Here is a 16,438-nt window from a genome sequence, read left to right as displayed (position 1 = left end):
ACCTTTAAAGGTCCCTTCTAACCCAAACTGTACCATGATTCTATGATCATGGGTGAAATTCTTCAATGGCAAAACCTGAAAACCATATTTAGGAGCAGAAAAGGCCAGGGCAGCGCCCTCTGAGAGCTTCTCACCCCTTTTTCCCAAGGCCGGATCAGGTAGGCATGGATCTGACCAGAGAAGCTGGTGTTAGGACCTCTTCTAGGGGAGCACTTCCAGCTGGGTGACCAGGGCTGCTGTGCCTTTTGCTCCCATTTAGTCATACAGCACATGTGCCTGTGTGCAGAGAGGGATGCAGAGGCCCTTGCTGTCACCTCAGATGCTGCCACCCACTCCCTGTCACCTCCAAAAACAGCGTATGCAACATGCAGTTGTTGTCTTGCCGGAGACCAGCCACAGTCCAGGGACTAAGCCATCATGTCAGCCGTAATCCCAGCTGGACACTGTGAGCTCTTTCTGAGCAACCAGGTCACGCAGCATGGTGTTGGGGAGATGCCCTCAGCTGCAAGAGGAAGGCCATGGTGTGCCTGGGAGAAAGCTGCCCCTCCTCCTGTGCCAAACTCTGCTCCCACCACTGCTGCCATGGCTGGAGGTACTCGGGCAGTACCTAGTGTGGGACTGGGAGGAACGCAGAGCATGAGTCGTACTCAGAAACACCATGGATGTCCTGGGAGAACAAGTAACAGCACTTTTCTCCAGTGGTACCACTAGCTGATCTCTCTGTTCAGCCTCCCAGGAGCTCCAGGGATGTCTGCAATGGACACGCCACCAAAACAGCTGAACGTGGCTGTGTACCCATGCACCAGGCACTGCATGGCCCAGGACAGGCAGGGATTGCAGATCATTCACAGGGTGGCTCAGCCTCAGGGAGCCAACAAGAGAAATGAACAGGATTGTTCCCCCAGCTCCCTGCCTGCTTCGGGAGGCCTGCAGCTCATGGAAAGGCAACGTCTCGCCTCCCATCCGGCACCGCGACCCCCCAAAACCTCCTAACCAGCTCAGCTTGGCACCAGGGTATGCTGGTTGTTATGTCCTTAAAACATACACAGCACCTACCCAAGTCCTCCACAGGCTCAAGATACCAAAAATAAGTCACCATTTCCTAACTGTAGAAGAGGTACAATAGGGGTGCTTTGGACACAACATGAATTCTCTGCAATCAGGATGATGGTGCTGGGCTCACCATGCAGATAGTGAAGAAATTAAAATTATCCCTCCTGCTCACTCTTGAAACCACACTAAAACAACATTCAGGTCTCTGTGCTAGTGCTCCCCTAAATCCTTTCTCCACCACTCAGCCTACCCGCAACACACTGAGCGCTGGGATGAGAACTGGAAAGGCTTTCTATCAGCACTAAGGAAAGCATTGCTGTCTAATGAGATCTGTATATACCAGCAGACGAGTATTACAGCACTACAGTTTTGGTTTATCAGGGCAAACACAGACTTTCTCTACAGCATTTCAGACATCCCTGTCTTTGGTTTACTGATGCCAGGGTGACAGACACACGCTGTGCCTTCTCACAGCAGGACCAGTGCAACACCTCAAGTGGCTGGTGAGAAGGACATCAAGCCCCAATAAGAGAAATTCTGAGCAGCTGAAAGTCAGAGTCTATTTGTTTGAACTAATACTACAAACCTTGCTGTTAATTGCCTTACATTCACAAAGACAACAAATCAGGCAACCCTAGTTGCATACTTACACTTCTCACATCGTTGTCTTTTCCATGTCATATGGGAATCAAAATTGCAGCAGACTATTTATGACTGGATTATTTTTCTTTTCCAATACAAGTATCTTAAGTTTTCCTTTGCCATTTGTCTTTTTTTCTCAGTGATGCTCAGTAAATCGAGAATACATGTATGTGAAAATGAAGAGTTTTCTCTTAATAATTATAGATTAAGTGCAGAACTTCAAGAGAGCGCAACCCCCGTGGTGATTTGGTATGAACCCCCAGCCTACAGGATCTTTTTTTCCCCACTGCCTTGTACCTTATTTAGGAGATTCAAACCTCTACACAGTGTTTCTAAGAGGTTCTGGTATAAAAGGCCACTGTTTCGACATAGCAGCCCTTCATACTGCAATAGAAGTGGCAGTAATGAGTCTGTGCACAGGGATGAGATGGAAGGTCACTTGTCAGATGGGTTATTTGAGCATTTCTACCCAGGCAAGAATCTGCAGCAAGGTCAGGGCAGCTGCTCTTGGGACAAAGTTACCAAAACAATTTTGTTCTGTCCTATGGAACCAAAATAGAGACTTTAGATATAGCAGGCATTCCCAGCACACATGAAAGCTGCTTTGCTGAAGATCCCAAGGGAGATGAGCAAAGAGATCTTCTTTCAGTAATTTTACAAAGATGATGGGTATGTGTCTCCTTCAGCAGGAACAGGTATTTTACCAGAAGCAGTTTTGTCTTAACTACACGCTTTGTCAACCTGATACAAAACCATCACTCAAAGAGCAGAAAACATCAGGGCAAAAATAGCACAGTAAAAAACAAAGACTTATATTTCAGTTGTAAAATTATTTTTTATTGTTACAAATATACATATGAATAAAATCCCTTCAACCTGTAATGTAAGTGGGTAGTTGTGAAATTTGCACCCTCTCCCCCGAAAGCTGAAATGTTTTTACAGATGTCAAACTATTTTTCTTGTAGAATTACACAATGAAAGGAAGCTAATATGCAGACAGAACTGAGGAAGGCCTCTAGAAAACACCAATATTAATAAAATTTCAATTGCCCTCATTCCAATCAACTATATACATTAATATATGAATGTGGAAGCATACCATGATTACAGGTCAACCAAATCCTTCTCTGTTGTGCTTTTTGACGGTACACAAATGTAAGTGTTGCAGCTTTATGTACAGTACGAGAACAGGAAGAAAGAAGCTCCCTATGGGAGAATGTAAAAACCATACCCAAGCATTTAATATATATAATCTATACAAATTATTTTATTAGTGTGCTCTTTTAATATAATTACAATGTGCAATTGCATACCGCAAGAATATATTTATAGGGAAGTCACGTGCAGATTTGACACATTTACATTCAGCAGTACAACACATTACCTGCTGTACAGTGTATCAGTGTGAGACAGTGTCCAGTTAATTTGCTTTGCTTTCTAAATGCCCTAACGCAGGGCGCTCTTTGTAGCTGCTTCAGAGAAATTCAAGTAGAATACATGAAAGGATGGCTGGCTTCAGCAAAGGCATGGCAAGAGGAACATCTGCACCGTACAGAACAGAAATTATTGACCAAATCAATGCCAAGTGAGTGTACTGTAAATCATGATTGGAAGATCAGGTTTTCTGCATGGAAATGTACCTGTGGTGAAAGAGCAGCTGGCTAGAAAGGCTGTTGATTGCTGTACCCTGATTGTTATAAAAAGCTCTGGCGCTATGAAGCACTTGTACTGATTTCTAAACAAAAATAAAATCTTTATCTGCTTCTTCGCCAGAATCACTGGACTTGCTTCCCTGATGGCCATCTTTACTCAAGGATCTCTGCTTCAGTTCCTGAAACTCATGGGACTGCTGCCCAGGGCTTCTTTTCGCAGCTGTGTAAAACAGAAATAAGTCTTACTAATGATTGAAGAAGAGAGAGAAAGAAAAATAATTTAAAAAAAAAAGTTATTAATGCACACAGGACCTGCTCCTTCTCTCACTGAATTCATTTGCACTAGTGGGAGTAGCACACATCCATTAATTCTTCAACCCAGAAAATGGGGAAGGGAAGGGAAGGGAAGGGAAGGGAAGGGAAGGGAAGGGAAGGGAAGGGAAGGGAAGGGAAGGGAAGGGGTCTCAGACAATGCACTCCTGACAGCTCAGGTGGACATCCTTGCTGGGCACCCCTCAAACCTGTGGTGCACATCCCAGGCAGGCCTGTCTCCCGAGCAGGACACATCTACCTTCTTCATCAGGTCAGACATTCACCCTGGCATTGACATTACCTGAACTGCTGCTCCCTGCAGCCTCAGCAGTGCCAGGTCCTGATGCCCACCCTGCTCTCTCACATGGGAGACACCCACACCTTTGAGCCCAACCTGCATCTCTTCCAGCTGAGACCACAGCTCTGCACCTCACCTGCATTTGGTGGAAGAGAAAGCAGGAGGACATATCCACTTCCCATGATCTAAATGCAAACAGTACCCATTTTGTTCGCCCAGCACTCTAAAATCTCAGTAAGGCCCAAACTTTGTAAGCTTTGAAATAAAATGGAAAGAAGGTTGTAAAACCTTGTTAAGATTTCTGATCTAATCAGCGCTCCAAAATTGCTATGGTAACGAGAGAGTTATTATACACATCGCTAGCAGTGACGTTCCACAAGGACTGATAGCTTTAGAAATCTACTTCCAATTAAAATGAATCTTTAAACGCATAGTGGCACTTAAATGTGACTTCATTGCGAATCACCTCACTTCACCCCCACAAAATTAAACATTACAGTTATGAGACCTTTTTTGCTTCACCATTTCAGATAAGGACATCTGGCTTTGTTTGGCACTGATCCTTGTGCCTGTTCACATCTATACACATCTCTCTTAACAAGGCAGCAGTGGTGGCCATAAAGCATCACCGCTCCTTCCCTGTCTACCACCCACCTGCAGTCTCACTGCTGCAGGTCAAGAGGATGGGACCAGACTCCTTTCAGTGGTGCCCAACAACAGGATAAGGGGCAATGGGCACAGACTGAAGCACAGGAGGTTTCGTCTGAATATGAGGAGAAACTCATTTACTTTGAGGGTGCCAGAGCACTGGAACAGGCAGCCCAGAGAGGTTGTGGAGTCTCCTTCTCTGGAGACATTAAAAACCTGCCTGGACACATTCCTGTGAGATCTGCTCTGGGCCAACCTGCTTTAGCAGGTGGGTTGGACTAGGTGATCTCCAGAGGTCCCTTCCAATCCCAACCATTCTCCATGTCTCCAGGGCCCAGCTCCAGCTGCAGCAGGGTCAGACATTGAGCTGTCACTGACACATGTCCATGGCCATTTCAAATCGTGTCAGGCTGTCAGGGTTTACCAGGAATGCAGAAAATGCAGAGGAATCCCATGGGAGTCAATACCGCAGAGCTGCTGGGGCAGCCCCAGCAGGGATGCTCCCTGTATCCCTGGGGATACAAGGCGTTCTGCATCCAGAGGGGCCAACACAACACCCCTGGCAGCACCAACATGTGGCAACAGGCCGTGAGAGACAGGACAGGAAGCTCTGGCTCATTTTCATTTGGCACAGACATTGTCCAGTTCTGGTTCTCCGCCATGACAAAAGCAGAATGGACGCATCCAGCATGCGTCTTGAGGAGAATTACCTCCACACACGTGGCACATTTGCTGCCCAAATAGTTCTCCTGAGTCCAAGCTACCTGCTTCCTTCTTTGTGCTAGCCAAAACATGGGAGGAAATGAGAGCTCACTGCATTCTTACGTCAGCTTTGCAAGTTGGGAAAGAAGAGGAAAGGATTTTGAGGAAGGTTTTCAAAGCTACTGAATGGAATTGTACAGGATTAAGATACCCGAATCCTGTAAAACAAAATTTAGGCATTTCCACCTTCCCAAATACCAGTGCTTTTAAAAGAAATAGATGCCTGAAAATTTTTGAGTTGCTCTTGATACTTGTACCTCCTAGTAATTACATGGCCTTTCTTTGAGCCTCCATCCACTAAACCCAGAACACACCCTGCAGCAGCCATTTTAGTTTATTGACCTATAAATCAAGACAGGTAGTTTCCCCCCAAAATGCCTGAAAAATATATCAGACATTTAAATCTACATAGTGCAAGCAGGGCTTCTGCCACGGGAGTTTGCCCTTGTGCCAGTGAAACCACACACAAGCTGACCTGTGTAGATTTGTGGCAGCATCTCAGCTTTTGAAAGTTACTTATTCAGAGATATCACAGAACAAACTAAAATATAATAATTTGATCATAATCTGGAGGAGAGATTCCAAGTTTGGGTGGGTTACGTTTGATTCTGCAATAAGAAATCAGTTCATACCTTTTGGGTGGAGGATGTTACAAAAGGGATACATGATGCCTTATAAACAGAAAAATTGTGGGTAAATGTAGCTGCATAAGATGTTCAAATACTTCAATAAAATATGTCAGAAAAAAAAAAATGAATCATTGTTTAAACAAATCAGTTAAGAGGTAAAAAAAGGCATGTAAACACGTACCATTTGAGAACAGGAGCTTTTATATTTTAAAAACACACAGATCAACCCAACATTTTTACAGCCTACTGAATAAGTTCACTACAAGTCAAAGCTGTTCTTCAGGAAGCACAGCTTAACCAGGCAGCCCAGCGCTGGGTTTGGCTTCTTTTGATATTTTTTTGTTTATGCAGCTGAGAAGCAAAGTACGATGTCAAAACAAGCTGATTTGCCCAGTTCTCAAATGGTTTTGTGAGTGATGTACTGAAACTGGCACTAACAATATTCAGGCTGAAATGTATTTTGAAATACTTCACTGCACGCATCTTAAAAAGGAAAGGTGCCTAAGCTCACCAAGCAGCGGAGAATCTACCTGCAGCTCAGTGACAGGGCAGCGTGCCACCAGCAGTCACGGTGTGTGACAACCCCTCTTCTGCAGAGAGGCTGCCGGTGCTGCCTGGTAACAACCCGCCACCGGTGTTGCCACAAAGGAAAAATGCACATCTATTTCTTATCTGGAAATTTTTTCATGCCATGTATTTCCCATGGGGACAGAGAGACGCTGAGCATCCCGTGAGATCTTCACCTTTCTCATAATCTAATGCCAAACCCACACCCTTTTGTGGGTTCTTCGCTATTGCAGTTTCTTAACAATTGTTAGTGCCAGTTATCAAGCAGTGTCTTGATGAAAAATGAAAACTTCTAACCAGAAGTGGGCTGTGCCTTGCTCTGCCCAAGCACATGAGCTTCCTCTTCTGCACTGGTAGAATACTGCCCCGACGTGGTTTTCACGCTGCCAGATGCCTTGGCACAGTCAAGAGTTGCATCTCTTTTTTGACAATCTCCAGCTTGCTCTAGCAGGGAAAAGGATTAATTTATATCCCTAAGCTGTTTTGTAGGCCCATGTATGGTAAGTAACATAAATAATTTCACTTATCCGTCCCATTTAATCAATTCTTCAAAGAGTTGTAATCAATATGCCAGGTGCTTGCTTAAATTTCGTCCAGATATTTGCAAATGTTGGTAACTGCAGCCTGATCTTACAGGTATGCTGTGTAGAGAGGTGTATTTTGAGATTGTCCCACAAAGTACAGTTAAACTCATTAACACGAAGCAATTTTATAATCAAGTATTATCTAATTTGCAGCTTTCCTTCACAGGAGATATAATTTTCTTTACTAACTTAGGCAGATTTGCAGTGATTTACCAGTTGCAGAAACAAATGGAGCAAGCTAGCCTGAAAGGCAGCATAAAGCAAGGACAGAGGAATGACTGAATGAGGAAGTACAATAGTAATCAAGTAAAACATGAAAAAAAGGAAAAACAAATAAAAGAAACAGAATTTACATATTCCAATACAGTTTTATGCAAAGCACAGCATTCTGTAACGACCTGGAAACCCAACTGTAGCCATTCTAAAATACAAGGTGTTTTTAAAGATGGACCCAATTTGAAACTCTTACCACTTGAAACTGGTCTGTCTTTTTGAAACACCCTGTAGTGCTGATAAAATTTATACAGTGCAGTGTAGTGGCAATTAGAAAACCCTGTGTTTGGCCAAGTCATCTGTGGAGGTCTAAGGGAACAAGGACTGAGGAAAGCACATGTCTGCCCCCTTTTGTGTAAAGATTTCCAAACAGCAAATACATGTTAAAAATTAAGCAATTGTCCCGCCTTTTGTATGACAACCATAAACTGCAAAATCATGTCAAATCTCTGTTGTGTCAAAGATTGCTGTAACACAAAAGGATTGTCGTTACCATTCCATATTGCCTGCTTCTCCAGTATGTCTGCTCTTATGGGAGGAGGTGGGAAAGCACAGAGCACAGAAATGGTCAGGTTAACCTCACATTAAAATGTACCTGTAACAAGCCCTATTGTGTTGTGTTTCTTTAGTTATGAAGTAACAAGTTTTCTCTTGCAGTTTGGTGAAAAGCAGGTGAGAAAACAAGGACTCAAACAGCTGAGAGAGTCTGCTGTGGTAAAAAGCCTTTGACCACAAACATTCTCAACATGATGGCACCAGCATAGCGAGCCTGATTCTTAAGGTGTAGTACAGTTTACCTGTCTCAACACAGGCTCTGATGGGATTAAAGGCAAGAGAATAACCAGGCTATATTCTGCCTTAGAATCATAGTATAGTTTGGGTTGGAAGTGACCTCCAAAGGTCTAGTCCAACCCCCCTGCAATGAGCAAGGACATTTTAAAAAAGATCTTCAAAATAATAAAAGGGCTGCAGCCTTCCTAAGGCCACAGCCACCGGGAGCCACAGACTGTGGCAGTTTTTGACAACGTGGAGCATCTGAACTCTCAGCCCTTTCCAGTCAGAGGAGAGGTTCTTGGGTATGTCGTATGTCCTGCTGGCTCTACATAATTCAGTGAGATTGTGGTGGTTCTGCTGGGCAACCTTTATGGCACAAGAGCAGCCCAACAGCGCCGTACAGGTGGCTGAAGCAAGAGTCGAAACCTGCAAACACCTCACATGCTGATGTGCAGTCAGTAAATGGCAGCCACCACAGCAACTGTTTTCCAAGCAGAGTAACACTCAGACTGTGAGGCAAGCTGTTTCATAAAGCAAACCATAGTTTTAGGGGAGAAAGGGATAATCTTCTAAAAATATACCTCTGGACCATCTGGCTTTGGGGATGGCTTTGCCCCTCCTCTCACCTAGAGGGTAACCATGGCCTCTGTGGACAGCACAACTGCTCCATCTTCACAACCCAGTGTTACCTGCCTTGATTTGTCTGCCCTCACCCTGCAGTCTGAAAAACTGCTGGTAGAGCGTGAAAGGGCACTCCCGTGTCTCACAGCTTAAGTGATGGGAATCACCTTGGAGGTCTTTCTTGAGGAGGATCCCAGGAAGAAAGGTCTCACTCCCAGATTTCGAATGTTGCCATTTGTGCCAGCTAACACCACGCTGAGCAACACTTCTGTGACTTCTCCACATATTCTATGCTATCAGAGGAAGCCTTAGCTTGTCTAAGAGCCAACTATGGGCAAGGAAATGCATCAGCAGAAGTAGAAATCCAGTGCACAAATGAAAAGCAGCAAAGACAAGGCAGCAGCCTAGTGTTGTGCGTAGAAGGTACCAAGCCCTGCCCTGGCACAAACACTGCCTGAGGAAGAGAAGAAGGAGAAGGAGGAGGGGAACTCAGTTACATGCAGTGACCCCACAGAAAGGAGAAGTACAAACAAAGCAACAGGCTGGCCACAAGGAAAAAAGTCCTGGCTGCTCCCCTGAAACCGGAACCGTGCTGAACCTCAGAGCTGTGTTTCACATTACTGCATGTGAGCAATAGCAATCAGCATCTGGATTCAGACCAACCTGAATCACAATATACACAAGAGTTCCCTAATTGTTCAGTTACATTATTAATACCAAGGGAGTCATCTTTCACTTGGTTTGATCAAAGGAAGAAAATATAGGCCAGCAACCCATGCGTGGAGGAGATGAGGAAAAGGTGACCAGATACACTTTCCTTGCTTTTTGTCCTCCAAATGAATAACCCTTCCCATCCAAGTGAAAACAAACCAGGGGACAATGACACATTGAATTCTAGTAGAAGACAAGCACGCTGGAACAACACGTAGACCAACACTCCTACCTTCTTGAGAAAACGATCTGACTGTGGGGCTGCTCTGACCATCCTTTTCTTTATCAGAAGGAACTTTCTTCAGTGCAGGTGGAAGCAGGGCAACTTTTGGGGAGCTGGGGCCAGAGGGAGACTCCGGAGCATCCTCTGTGGAGTACCATGAACAAAAGGGTGAGAAGTTACAGCTGCACTGTAGCTCACAGAAATGGTGCTGTTATGATGGGCCAAACCTCAACGCAATACATAAACGAGAAACAGCTAGAATCTGTCAGAAAAATAAGGATTCAGGAATTTACATTACGACAAGAGAACGCGTGATGGATCTCAGTCCAGGTAGAAAGAATTTTAATAGTAAAAGCAAAGATCTCAATTTCAGCTTTTTAATGTGTACTGCTATTGTAGCACAAACAGAAATCTGATGGGAGCAATTGAATTTCCTGCAAGACATAAGTATGCAATTTGTAAAGAACAGCTGAAAATTATTTTGGATGGATTTTTGGAAACATTAGTTCTATTTATATTTTTATTGTCCTGAAACATAATGAACTGCTAAATTTAGATGTCCTGTTTCACAGTTAAAAGGCCTAAAAGTGAACCAAGGAAACAAATTTCATAAACAGCCTACAGAACTCTGTACTTCCAGGAATAAATTACCAGTACATAACATGATAGTGTCTGCAAAGATTTTCTAAGCAGAGAAAATACTTTGTCTTCTAAACTGTGAGGAAATCTGGAACTTAAATTCAAATCCATAGTTTAAACCACCTGGATATCTCGTTTCTCTAAAAAGCTGGATATGAGTTATGTATGGCAAGCTGACTACCATCTTTACAGACCTTACAAGAAGACCTTTTTGGTCTTGCACAAGACAGCCTTTGTTGGGACAGTAGGGAAGCACAGCTACAATGGATTACTGAAACTGCTTGCATGTTTGATTCCCGAGGAGTAAACAGTGGCATATGTACACAACAGAGGAACTAGGAAGATCCATTAGTGTTAGTAGAAGGAAAAAGGAACTTGGACTATCACCTGTATGTGTATTTGTACAATGAGTTAATTCAGTTGCATACTGGAAATTTACAGGAATTTGTCTCACTGTCAAGGAGCCACCACAAAGGAGTCAATCTTTTTACTTTCAGCACAGGAAAGAGATGACCTTCCAAATGCAACTCAATCTGAATAAATACACCAGTTCTTGGATCTTATCCATGCTTTTGATGTGCCTGTGAGGCCAGTTGCCTCGGGAAGCTCAGGTATCAAGACATGGAAGAGCAAAGCGCTTGGCAAACACAGCCATTTATTTCTGAGCTAAAGCTGTTCTGTGCCTTATTGAGGAACTACTTTCAGTCTTCTATAATTTGTGGACATCCAATCTGTGTTCCTTTGACCTCAGATTACTTAGCAAAAATTTGCTACCATTAGCTTGGTCACACTGCTGGAAACAACAGCGAGAGCAAGAGCATAAATATGATTATTGCTTGGCTGCTTCATCATGTCACCTGGGTATGCTTAGACAGCAGGTTGCTCCAAGTACTAGGATAGAAGTTAGACTGCAATAGAGATGGTGCTGCTTTTGCTGCCACCCAAGGAGCTGGCCTATTATGTACAAATATTAATTGCTCCCTGTGTTAAACCCACAGTATGCTCTCTCTGCAGGAAATAGCAGCTGGCAGAAACAGACAGCTCAGGTCTTTCTGATACCTAAGACTTTGAGATAACACACTGCCTCTTTTACAGATTAAGCATCACCAAATAAGCCATGTTTTCTTATTGTATTCATCTTTGTGAGCATCTTACACGGCACATCTCACTTTTATAAGCATTTATAAAATGCACAAGAAAATAAATTTAAACCCATCTAAAACCAGAATGTGATTCTGTATTTGAACACCACTCTGGAGTGCAGAGACTAACTACACTGGAGTGCAGAGACTAAGTAATGCTCAGGTTACACACCAAGGGTGGGGAGGAGGCAGTGACATCCCTCTGCCCCCTCATCCTCACCAGGACTGACATCTTTCTAAGGTCAGCAGTAAGTATGGGAAAAGCCTAGAGGTCTGTGAGCTCTTACAGATGGCCAGGCTCACATTTTTTCAGTCATTTGCAATTAATAAGTTATATTTGCCATAGCTACTGGGTGAGTCAGTAATTAGCATTTCATTCCCCTCAACTGCAGTGGCTGTACTTTGGGAAGAGAGAGTTGAGACACTGGCCTATTAAATAGCAGACAGACAAATGTATAGGACATCTGCTGAAATATTTCCCAATATTGGAAACCTTGAGATAATATCTGGGCAGGACGTTAAGACAGAGCAGAAATTAACAGTCATTCAATGGGCAGTCGTGCAAGGTTATAAAAGCACAGTTACAATTATTTCCACTCGAAAGCAATAAGGAAAGAAACAAAAGCAAAACAAGGAGAGAGAGAGAGAGAGTGAGTGACAGTTGGTTTGTACAAGTTATTAACAGGCATTTGCTTGAGGGGCTAAGAGCAGCCTGCTAGAAAACCCCAAGGACTTTAGTATTTAGAGCCAGGTGTTTAGAAAAACAACACAATTATTTTTGTCAGTGCTACTACAACAGGCCTTTGGTGCTGAAGCAGCTTTCTATGCTCACCTCTTAGTGAAAGTGGGCTAACTCAAAACAGCTCTGGACTTGCTGCTATTGCTTCTCCTCAGGCTTTAGATTAAACCATTTTAATAAGCTTTTTTGAATCAGGGCAGAGGGAAGTGGAAAAGAAGGATGCAAGTCAAGAGCAAGTGACTGAAGGACCTGTCCCTCTACATTTAGCTCCTGTTCAGGATGCGGCCATGGGTGTTTCCTCCACAGCCCACACAAACACCACTCAGAAGGACACAGCTGAGAATAATCAATGCCCAGAGCAGCTCCTCACCAGTGCGAGAGGCAGAGCGTGGTTTCTGCGGCACCGTGGGTCGTCCTGCCAGGCTGGGCTTTGTTGACTGCAGTGGGGGTTTGGGGCTGGTCGGTGTATTGGAAGAGCTTCTTGCCTTTGTGCCAGCTTCTGCCTTTGGTTCAGCTTTTGCATTTTTTTCTGATGATGCTGAGATGGAGTCACCTTTATTCGAGGCAAACCGACTCTCTGGAAGGGTCTGCTGGAGTTTAGGCACTAAAATAAATAGACATATAAAATAAAGTCTCCTGCAACACAGACGGCTCCATGCACAGATACGCCTGTGTGCAAAATAACATCATTAGCTCACATATTGCTGCTGCACTGCTGTGTGAGTAAGAGAACCCTTAACATTTCATTCAAAAACACTGCAAGAAAAGCATCTAAAACCACTAGTTCTTACATGTGCTCAACTTCATAATTTAACTGCCTCAGAGGTGATAGCACCTGCCCCTTTTAAAAATCTTTGGGGTGATGGCTGGCTGGACTTTATTCTTCCTTCATATTTCTGAGAGCAGATGGTACAGCCTGCCTGCTGAGAACACAGCAATGGATCAGTGGAAGACGGAGCCTTTGGCTGTTAACGTGCCTCTACAGACAAAAGGTTGGGTATCCAAAATCAACAGAGAAATCCTGGCCCAGAAAATAAATCCCAAATGTGTGATCAGCAGGCTACATCTTTTTATTTGTTGCTTTTAGCAAGCTCTAGAAGAGATTTTGAAAGTTAGCCGAGATCAAAGTGTTCTTTATATAATATTTTGATTTATCTAATAACACTGTATATGGATTATGGTTTCCACACATTAGCAAGTTTATCAACATATTATTTATCCCAAAGACTGAGGTATTTACAGATAAAACTACACTGACTTCCAAGCAATACATCAGCCCTACTGAGCTGTGCAAGCTGGTAGAAAGCCTGCTGGACTCTGGGCTGCAAAAAAGCAAAATGCCTGCCCTGCTTTCCTACCCTGCAGCTTTCAGAAGGTTGAAAGCTTGTATGTAGCAGCTCTAATGACAATCTTGGAACTTGTATGTTAGCTTGGGACTTTCAATGATTGTCACATCTTTATTCTCAGAAGAGAATTACAGACTAACCGAAATGCCGACTGGTAGCCTTGGTACTTGGCAAATCCAGGTATGTGCTCACAGATGCTATTTCCATTCAGAAATCCTCCCTGTTACAAAAGTGCTGAGCACAGACATTTTAATGGCAGTGGGAGGGAAGGGAGTGTTGATATAGTTTGTTGCAAGCCAATCCCCAATATGTTTTTCCAGCTTATGTAGCTGTTTTTCAGCCCAGCTGGAGTTCAATTCTGGCAAACCATTGAGTTGTGTGGTACATATATATGTGTGTGAGTGTATGACAGGGAGAGTTGGTGTCTGCAGGCATGCAATAGACTTCCTTGCTGCAAGGGGAACTGCAGGACACCTTCTCCACCTGTGCATGTGTGCACACAAACAAGCAGGCAACATCCAGACACAAAGTGAGGAATAAAAAGCCCATTATTCTCGATCTGCATCACTATCTATAGTTTGCCTGTAGTAACTTCTCCAGCAATTTTCCATTAACTCTTTTTCTTGCCTTCCTAAACTCAGGTCTGCTAATATTACTAGAACTCAGTAAGTTAAAATAAGTTAACCCAAAAGAAAGACAACCTGTAGTTGCAAGAGCAAAGAGCAGCCTCAGGGAGCTCTCAAGCAAGAGTGGTAAAGAAAGGACTGACAGCTGGAGGCTGAAAGGAAGGGGCATGCCCAGTACAGTGAGGTGGGGGTCAAATGCATCATACAGAGAGATGAGGACCAGAGAAAAATTGGGTTCAGACCCCCCTGGCTACTCTAACGCCCCAAGAACAAACTATTCTTGCTCTTTTGACTTCAGTTTGATGATATCAGGAGACACATATAGTATACAAACTCCTCCTCAAAAGATAAGCAGGCTTTAAAAGCACTGAGTTCAGCATGCTCTGAATATGTTGTCTTTTAAAACTAGCTTTAGAAAGGTATAAAACTTCAAAATCGATTTCTGAAGTGCTGACCTGGTTTTGGTGCTCAACCAAGATGGCCGCATTTGGATTTTGATTTCAGCCTGTTTTTTCAGCCTTGTTTCTGTATGTTTTGGCAACCCTATATGCTGTGCATGCAGGATACCTACCACCTCTCTTGAGAACTAAGACTTGGATTTCCCAGTTCAGCCCACTCCTTTCTGTTCAGTGATTGTGGTACGCACAAAACCACCAGAGTTGAATCCTTTCTGAACACTTCACTGGTCAGTCCCAAAAGTATGCACAGAGAACTGAATTCCACCTTGTCTTGAGACAGCTGCACTGTAGGCACTGCCATGTCAGGGCGCAGGACTACAGCTTGACAAGGGCAAAACAGGACAAGGTGCAGAAGGAATCAGTACCATAAGCTCTGCAAGGCTGGGCTCCACTTTGTACATGACGGATAGTTGTTTTGTGCATGTGTGCTGTGGCCAGGGGCCTCCACAGATTTGCAGACAGCCCTGGCTTTGGTCAAGTTGGGTAAACCCTGAGAAGAGCCACCTGCCATTGCCTATGAGATGTTTATTCTAAAAGCTGAAAGCCAGGACTGCTCCAGCTGGTACCTGCACTGACAACTATAAAACTTGCACATAAGTCAAATGTAGGCCATCAGATATATTCAGGAGTTTAATTTCTTCACGTGCAGATATTTTTGCCAGCTCCGGAGTTCAGCTGCAACTTTGCTGATCCCATTATAAGTCAGTGACCTTTTGAAGGTGCCCCAGGCATATGCACCAGGTACTTTCTCCCCTGTGCAACACCGAGCACAAGAGTAAAAGCTGAGCCATTAACTCAGCCCCAGAACTGGCTTCATGAGAAGTGCTGTCCCACACAATACAGAAAGTGAGCTTGTTTCTAATCCCTTTCACATAGCATAAGCTCATACTTTGCTTAAGTAATTGCAGGCACACCATGTGGAGAGGGAAGTGAGATTTTTGAGGTTATGCATTTTGCATTTTCTAGACAGAGTTTAAACCAGGAAACTCAGACTGTACCTGTACCACTTCCATCCAGTCGTTCTGAGCTCACTGTGTCAAAAGACTCTCTGGGAGTTGTGTCATTCCCAAGTTTCTGAAAGAGTGAGAAAAGCTCTCATTTAATAATATATCTGTAATTAATACAACCCAGTGGTTCTGTTAGGGAAAAAAAAGCTCTAATTTGGAAGCCATAAGCCAGAGAAAGAAGTGACAGTAAGAAATGGTGGTTTCTCTCTTCTTGTTTCTCTTTCGGCTCCTGGAGATTTAAGCAGGAAGAAAACTATGCTGATTTGTCACGTCTAGCAAAGTTGCAATGATACCCTGTGTTCAAATGGACAGGAGTTGAAATGGAAGGTGCTAGTTGGAAACAGCTGTACAGCTCTGTGTTTCAAAAATCCTTGTTTAGGTTTAAATAACATGAAAAAGTATTTTTCTGAAGATCTAGACTTTGAACATGACTGAATGCTGAATGAATCTCTGCTCCTCCATGTAGAAAAATAACTTATTATTTTAGATAAACCTGCAACTAGAGAAGTAGCAGCACTCACATATTTACACGGCTCCTCTAAAAACAAACAGACCTCACTTACTGAAAGGGGTTCAAAGCCACCCATCACAAACACTGCTGGATACTCAGCACCTCTAAAGAAAGGGGGCTTCTTGTTTCTGTGCTGATATGCTGGCGAAGTCTTCTGTTCTCAAAAATAGCTTTCCTAACATCCCAGCCTCAACAGACAAGGTCCAAAGACTTTTGTCATA

At 43.6% G+C, this 16,438-nt stretch overlaps 1 protein-coding gene across 2 annotated transcripts in view; it reads right to left on the bottom strand.

Annotated features, from left to right (window-relative positions):
* Positions 1-3,209: 3,209 nt before the first annotated feature.
* CARMIL1 (capping protein regulator and myosin 1 linker 1) overlaps positions 3,210-16,438 on the bottom strand; it is a gene marked incomplete at its 5' end in the record, with an annotated part of 194,315 nt that continues 181,086 nt past the window's right edge. Inside the window, 5 exons of one of the 2 annotated variants that reach the window (XM_080338963.1) lie at positions 3,210-3,567; positions 6,861-7,007; positions 9,759-9,893; positions 12,640-12,873; positions 15,698-15,773. In XM_080338963.1, coding sequence (XP_080195089.1) covers positions 3,431-3,567; positions 6,861-7,007; positions 9,759-9,893; positions 12,640-12,873; positions 15,698-15,773 — 729 coding nt within the window. In that variant the 3' untranslated portion in view covers positions 3,210-3,430. The remainder of the gene's footprint in view (positions 3,568-6,860; positions 7,008-9,758; positions 9,894-12,639; positions 12,874-15,697; positions 15,774-16,438) is intronic. The other variant, XM_080338964.1, reaches the window with a different exon arrangement.

Source organism: Nesoenas mayeri (genome assembly GCF_963082525.1).
Source record: "Nesoenas mayeri genome assembly, chromosome: 2".
Lineage (NCBI taxonomy): Eukaryota > Metazoa > Chordata > Aves > Columbiformes > Columbidae > Nesoenas > Nesoenas mayeri.
This window is presented reverse-complemented; position numbering and strand designations above follow the sequence as displayed.